This window comes from Lycium barbarum, chromosome 2 (genome assembly GCF_019175385.1).
Source record: "Lycium barbarum isolate Lr01 chromosome 2, ASM1917538v2, whole genome shotgun sequence".
Taxonomy (NCBI): domain Eukaryota; kingdom Viridiplantae; phylum Streptophyta; class Magnoliopsida; order Solanales; family Solanaceae; genus Lycium; species Lycium barbarum.
The window spans coordinates 25,584,174-25,592,341 of NC_083338.1; the positions used below are offsets into that span (position 1 = coordinate 25,584,174).

At 34.6% G+C, this 8,168-nt stretch overlaps 1 protein-coding gene across 1 annotated transcript; it reads left to right on the forward strand.

Annotated features, from left to right (window-relative positions):
* The first annotated feature begins 2,246 nt into the window (after nucleotides 1–2,246).
* Nucleotides 2,247–5,909, forward strand: LOC132628472 (uncharacterized). Its single transcript, XM_060344249.1, has 7 exons — nucleotides 2,247–2,255; nucleotides 2,942–3,772; nucleotides 4,261–4,722; nucleotides 4,826–4,918; nucleotides 5,005–5,064; nucleotides 5,326–5,460; nucleotides 5,547–5,909. Exons 1-7 carry the CDS (start codon nucleotides 2,247–2,249, stop codon nucleotides 5,907–5,909), a joined length of 1,953 nt encoding a protein of 650 aa, XP_060200232.1.
* Nucleotides 5,910–8,168: the final 2,259 nt, after the last annotated feature.

Sequence of the window (8,168 nt, forward strand, 5' to 3'; positions counted from 1 at the left end):
AGTGTGTTAATCACACAATAACAGGCAACCAAATATAACTAATCAACTCTACATAAATCTAACAACAAGCTTGACATACTATACTCATCTATCAACTAACAAAACTTAAGTCTAATCTCAAACGAGACAAGGACTTCCCTTTAATCATATTGTATCACATCAAATTAGCTAATCAATCAATAAAAACAGGACTTATACTAGTCACAGACAACTACAGTCCATTTAACTGACCTTAATCCAATTAATTATGTCTATATGAACATACCGGCCAATTGATGTATTAATTTGTCAAACACAAACATGTAACTAGACTACACAAGCATATTAAGAGCATAAACTAAGCTTAAGAAAAATAGTATCTAAACATGGCTTAAGACTGAACTAATACCATGACAAGGCTAGTCTAACATGATAAAGACTAAACTACCAACTAAACAGCAAATCAAAACTAGATCAGAAAATAAAACAAGAAGCTAATACACATAAACATGGTTAAATAGGAATTAAACATACACAAATATGCCTAAACTAGTAACTAATAAACATAACTAAGCAGGAATAGCAACAAACATGACTAACTAGCAATTTGGCACATATAAGCAGTGAGCAAATAAAAAATACCTAAAGATAGCTAAAAGGAAAAGAAATTACCTTTTGTGAGCGCAACCAACTGTCGATATTGAACTTGGAAGTTCCTTGCTTCCTCAACCCCCAATACTCAACCACAAACTCAACAAAGAAAAGTTAAATTTTTTGACTACTATTTCGATTTGGTCAAGGTTTCAAGCAATAGAATGCTAACCCTAGTTTAATCGAAATTTTAAGCTCAGAATAAGTTTTCAAGCTTGTCCGGTATACGTTAAATGTGAATTGGGGGTTCTTTATATAGAACCCCAATTTGGAATCAAACCCTAGTTTAGCCGATGTGGGACTTTCCATAATTTTTTTGGGATTAAGCCCTTCCATGAATAATCAAAGGTCAGGATTCAAACAACAACAATAAAGGGTCAGATTTGACTGAAAATCGATCAATCTTTTCGGTTCCTCATGAACCAATGGGAGACGAGTATTCAAATTCTCATACAACAAAAGCAATTAAGGTTTCTCAGTCCCATTGACAGTTAATTCATCTAGAAAGCAAGAAAAAAGACGAGTTATACCTTGTTTGGGGTGGAGTTTGGTGAAAAAGGGCAGAAGCATTTCTCCATTAGGCCATACCAGACCTCGAGAAAGCATGGTACACCTGTGACTTTGCCAAAAATGGCGATGATGTTGAGAGGAAAGCTAAGGGTTGCCCGCAGGGGCTAGGGTTTCTCTCCTCTGAAAAGAGGAACACTTCAAGGGTTCATTTGGTAGCAAATGAAAAGTGAAAAGGGAAATGGGCGGGGGAGGGGGGGGGGGGGTGGGTTTCCCCTTTAGAGACAAAGTGGGCTGGGTCTGGTCTTTAATGGATCGGGCTTAGCTGAGTTTAAAGAAGGAATTTTTACTGGTTATAGCTTCTTATAAGACATATTTAATGATAATAACTACCATTTTATTTATTTATATTTAGTAACTAATTTTTTTTTTATTTATCATCTATAACTACATCAGTTAAATTACAGTTATTGGTAAATATACACAGTTAAATACACTGGTAACTGACCGTATTAGACGCTACCATATTCCCATATCCCAAGTCTAACGGATACATCATTATTCAACTTGATTTCTCTCTCATTCTCCATTAATTTTCACCGTTTTTTTCTCCATTACCTCTTTCACGATCAACATTAGCAAAAGATTCTTCCGTGATTTTTGGGGAATGTATATTTCTTTAGATTTTTTTCTTGCTCTGATAGTGTATTTTCATATTTTAGTCTTTTTCTTTCCACCAAATTCAAGTCAATTGAAGTATTAAATTGCTAGGGTTTAAAGCAATTTGGAAGTTAAATGCTTATACATTAATGGTAGACGGAACAAAATCAAACATGGTTACTCGAGGTATACCTTCTACTCTTCAAAATTTTGGTTATCCTTCTTTTGATTTGGGGATTTCTCAACAACAACATGATGTTGTTGCAGGTTCGGCTGAGAGAATCAGTGCTGAAAGAAGGACAAAAAATAAGCATGATCCTTCCCACATGCAAAGGCATAAAAAACCGGTAGTCACAAAATCAACAAAGAAAATAGATACCGGAAAAGAGATGAAGAGGAAAAAAGTCGTACAACATGAAGTAGGAGAAGAGGAAGAGTTTGACCCAGCGATGAAGCAGGTATTTTTGAACTTTCCAATTTTTTTTTATGTATGTTATGTATTGATGTATGTTATGTAATGATGTACGTTATGTATTGACGAATGTATTTGACATATGTTATGTATTGATGAAGAGTGTTTTTTTTCGAATTTTTTGAATATATGTTATGTATTTGCAAAATTGTTGAACTGAGAATCATATTTTGTTCTGTGTATCTTATGTTATGTATTTGGAAAATTGGAAAATTGATGAGCTGGGAATCACATATTTGGAAATTTGCTGAGTATTTGGAAAATTTATGAACTGAGAATCGTATTTTTCTTGAATGTATGTTATGTATTTGGAAAATTGATGAACTGAGAATCATTTTTGTTCTGTGTATCTTATTAACGTATTTGGAAAATTGGAAAATTGATGAACTGGAATCCCATATTTGGAAATTTGCTGAGTATTTGAAAAGGTTGGTGAATTGAGAATCATGTATTTGATTTTGGAAAATTGAAGAACCTGGAACCATTTTCAATGTATGTGATGTATTTATTTGAAAAATTGATGAATTGAGAACCACATACTTAAGCAATTTTACTGTGTAAAATTGATCAGTTTTATGAGAACCTCAAAAATTTCTTCATCGGTTTCTTATGATATTCGTATACATATATTTGTTGTGTCTTCTTTTTAGTTAACTACTTGTATTTATACAGGATGTTAAATTCTTTGTACAATATCCGCCCAGTCATGCAATACGATATGCTTCTTACATGAACCCTAAAGTTAAAAAAGAATTGAAGGACAAGCTTACGGATAGACAGTTTGAACTCTTTTCCGAGACAATATTTGGGAAATACCTCGACATGCAGCATTGTGAAGTTCAACCACAGATGTTCAGGTGTTTTATGGTTAGAGAGCTGAAAAAAAGTACCCCTACTGCCTTTGTTATTGATGTTAATGGTTTCGAATTGACGTTCCAGCTTTTCGATTTTGCATTAATCACTGGGTTGAAGTGTTTCGGGGAAGAAATTGTCGTTAACTCTAAGAAAAACAGACTGTTGGATACATATTTTGGGGGTTCCGACAAAAGTGTGAAAAAGACTGAATTGCTTGAATGCTTTAAGGATCAGAATTGGGGCGTTGATGATGATGCAGACGGAGATGCTGTAAAGATTGCATTACTGTATTTTATCCATACATACATCCTATCCGGTGAGAAAAACAATGTAGTGATTCCAAGGCTCCATTTTGACTTGGTAGAGAGTGGGCGGTACGTAGACTATACATGGGGAAAGGAAGCGTTTGATGATTTGGTCAGAAGTATTCACCATAAAATGGATAAGACAAAACAGTATTATTGCCTTCGTGGTTTTCTGTTTGCTATGCAAGCATGGCTATACGAGTGCTGCTCCAACGTTTCCCCAAATTTGGCAGTAAAAAATGGAGATCGTATTCCTAGAATGTTCAACTGGAAAACTATAGACGGGACTCCACATTTTAAAGATCTCATGACTAGAATGTTCAATGAAGAAGACGAGTCAGAGGTAATTTGCACTCCTTATTTTTAATGCAAAATTACATGGATGTTCAAATTAAGACAACATACTTTTCAACATGTATTTGAATCATAAATATCTATTTTTGATAAAAAAACACTGAACTGTCAATCAGATTGTAATTTTTTTTTCAAATGTATATCCACATGTATCTGGAGCATAATTATGTATTTGAACTATGTATATGAAATTATGTATTTGAACCTATGTATATGAAATTATTCATAGACTCAATATGCATGAAAATAAGTGTATATCCACATGTATCTGAACATGTGTCAATCAGATACATGTATCTGAACCTATGTCAATCAGATTACTAGTCATTTACAAATGTATAACCACATGTATCTGAACATAATTATGTATTTTCAACCTATGTATATTAAAATAAACATAAGTTCAAATACATGAAAAAAACCTTGAAATATTTAGTGTTTTTGTATCTGACTTATTTAAGTACGTTATTTTTGCAGGACCGTCTTACTTATACGAATATTGTGCCGACCATCAGTGAGATTGAGGAACTTGGATTGCGTCCATATCTCTCCGGTAATTCTGCATCGACAGGTCAACAACAGGTGGCGGATGACTATGATGATTTTAGTTCGACACCACCACATGCTTCTACAACCAAGCAGCCTCAAAATAAAGGTGTATCACAATCTCCACCTCACAAAAAGCCTAGACAGATGCCAATGGTACCATCGCCATTGAAGAAGACCGCATCTCCAAATACACGTGTTGGTAGTCATCCGGGTGGTGGAAGATTCACCAGACGTCATGGGTTGGCATCAACTGGGCATGCTTCAGCAGTGGAAAAGGAACCAGCTCCAATACCCAACCCCCCGACTGCTGTTCCTGTTGACGTCCCATCCACCAGCAAGTCCGAGGATATCTCTGGTCTGAGGGAGGAACTCAATGAGTTTAAGTATAAAGTAAGACTTATTATTTCTTCTTTATCATATTTTTTGTTTGTTTGTATTATACAACTTTTTATTAAGGTATGCAGTTTTATGTTTATATTGTTTGAAATTTTAGGTTTTCGCCGAATTCAAGGATCTTCACAAAGCCATCAACGAAAACTTTAGCAAGGTTTTTGAATATATGAAAGTGAATCAAACTACAGAAAAGGTATTAAAGATCCATACATATACAATTATTTGATATTTTGAAATACAATGGATAAATAAAAGTTAGCAATAAAAATGTTTTTATAGGGTGCTGACAGTGCGGCCCCGGTTCAGCCAGCCGACGAGTACATTCAACGGGAAGCTGGAGTACAAATGCAAACCGATACGGGTCATGCAGCGTCAACAGAGATAATTTTTTGGTGAATTCGATGTATTGAAACTGTACTTGTATTTTCTGATTGACATAATTTTTTTTTAAAAAAAAATGTTTTTGGTGGTTGTTCTGAATGTATTTGTTTTTCATCAAAATACTTTGTTCTCTATCTGAATGTATTTGATGTATCTGTAAACTATCCAGTGTATCTGTAAACTATCCAGTTTATTTAATTTCGCTATTTTTTTTCAAAGGGAGTTGGCTTGCAACAGTTTGAAGTGCCTGATATTGGAATGGATCACCGCAACGAAAGTGGGGAAACATTAAAGGCATCTACTGAAGAACTTCTGGAAGGTGGTGATAATTCTGGAGAACAAAAAGAATCGACGGTAGGAATAGATCAAATACATCTGACTGTTTCCTATTCCTTCACAATATATATTGTGTACTTAATGTATTTCTATTTCTTGAATAGGAATACATAGTTGAGTTTCCCTACGACACCGTATCTGTCAAATCGCCAGTCGTATCAGCAAACTCTGCTGACATAGCAGAGGTCCTAGCTGATATTTCTCGCACAGGCTGGTCTTCGGGTCCCACTCATGACAAGAGTGCTGTATTGCAAGAAGATCGTCATATTTTCGAGACGCCGCCCAAAGTTAGTGAGAATGTGATTCCCTTATCTCAGTTTCTTTTGCCTGACGAGCTGTTTCCAAGCCAAACCCCCGAAAGAAGAATGGTTTTGCATCCATCAGTAGCCCGGAACAGACGTCCTAGTAAATACCAAGTTTCCCCTTTCATGGAGAATTATGAGTCTGCTTCAGGAAAGTATATATAAAAAAGCATTAATACATTTAATTTTTTGTATTGCAAAGCATTTTTTATATTGATCATATGTATTTTGAATATTTACAGCTGGTTCAAAACACATCACTATCCGCATTTTTAAGAAGAAGCATCAATTCGCGGAAGATCCTATCACTGGCCCAATCGACACAGAGCTTTTTGATAAATACTTGGAGTGGATTCGCAAGGGACTGCTTATCCGGCATGAAAATAAGTATGTTCTTCATGTAAATTTTGTAGATACATTTAGTGTTTAATATAAATATCAGTCATTTATTTTCATATCAACTAACTGTATGTATTTTGCATAATTCTTTCGTAGAAAGAACAATGAAGACCGTTACAGAAAGAAGATGGCAGCTTTGGAGAATGATGCAGATTATACTTATAATTTTGGCATCACAGTAGTAGAGAACAAAAACTGGTTCTACCAGTTATCAATGAGTGGCCAGCTGTGGAATGATGAGGTTCAATAAAGATATAGATACATAAAATACAAGATTCCATTGTTTTAAGATTTATGTTTTTGATGTTTTTAATGTTTATGTGTTTCGATTTTCAGCACATTGACGTGATTTTCTACTACTTGCGAAAGAAAGGAAAGTATGACAGAAGGAGCAATTTCAAATACACAACAGTTGACTGTCTCTTCATGCGAAAGGTTGATCAAACATATCTTGCATACAACAACCCGGAAACTGGACCCAATGTAGCCAACAAAGAAGACGATATATGTCAATATGTTAAAGGCTACAAATTGCATGCAAATATCCCTTGGCATTCAGTTGACAATATTTTTATACCTGTCAACATTAAAGAGGATAATCATTGGATTTTGGTCGTACTCTCATTCAATGACAGGTATTTTATGTATATATCTTTTATTAGTTAAGTATTTTCAGTTTCGACTGAGTTTTAATGAGTCATATATATATGTATACTCTTTTCGGATAATCATTGTTGGCATTCAGAGTGTATTTTATGTATCTGTAAAACTATCCAGTGTATTTGATTCAATTTTATTGATATTTTTTGAATTTAAAATCCATGTATCTGGTTGCCTTTTTTTTTTTCAAATACACACAGTTTTTAATGTTTCTTTTTCGGTACGACATGCGACTTTATGTGTACAACTCATACCGAGGCAGCGCAGGCCACAATGCCGTTGTTAGAAAGGAAGTACAAAAGCTTGTTGCCCTCCTGCCACATTATCTACACATAAGTGGATTCTACACTAAAAAAACTGGCATAAATTGGCAGAATCATCCAGCTAATACGGACATGACACAGAATGAGAACCTTCAAGTGGAGTATGTAAAAAATCTGCCGCAGCAAGACACTAACAGCATGTACGTATATTTTAATGTATTGCAATTTTTCATATATGGGGTTCATTCTAATAATTCTACATCTTTTATACCTTACCAGGGATTGTGGTGCATACGTAGCAGCGTTCGCTGAATATCTAAGCACTGGTGAAGGTATCGCAGCACAAATCGATGCAACAATGATCCGCACTAGGTATGGCGCACTCCTTTGGGACTATGCTGCACGGAAGATTGATGAACATGCTATGAGCGACATGAGGCGCCACCAAAACAAGTTAGGCCAGCAGTGGATTATGGCAAAGCTGTCAGAATTGATATTACTTAGGATTGATGTAGGAATATTTAATTGTAATTTCAGACTATGGCTATTTTGATAGCAAATATTTTAGCTTTAGTTAGTTTAAGACTATCTTATCATTATACTTAAGTTTTAACTGGAACATTTAAGCTTACTCTAATTTATCAAAGTTGTGTGATTTTATTTTGGGAATATAGATGGATGTGTATATCTAGCTATATCTCAGAAGCGACTAAGTGAGGTACACTATAAATACGTACGCGTATTTAGATATTGAAACAAGGGTGTTATATGTATTTGAAAACGCCAAACCCATAAACATTAACATATTTCAAATACATCTGCAAGTTTTTTCAGATACACTGTTTAAATTACATGTATTTGATGTATGTTGGAATCAATAATACTAAATATACGGTGACCATTTTTTGGATGAATGTGTAAATCTGCCTACATTCTAATATACAGTGACCATTGTGTGATTTTGTTAGTTCAATTTATATGAATGTGTATATCTTGCTATATGTATTTGAATTCGCCCAACCCATAAACATCAACATATTTCAAATACATCTGCAACTTATTAAGATGGCAGAGTCAGATACACTTTCTACATTATATATAT

Coding starts and splice junctions, on each gene's coding strand:
- LOC132628472 (XM_060344249.1), top strand. Junction 5,065..5,325: donor ACATTCAACGGGAAGCTGGA/GTACAAATGCAA, acceptor TTTTTTTCAAAG/GGAGTTGGCTTGCAACAGTT. Junction 5,461..5,546: donor GAGAACAAAAAGAATCGACG/GTAGGAATAGAT, acceptor TTTCTTGAATAG/GAATACATAGTTGAGTTTCC.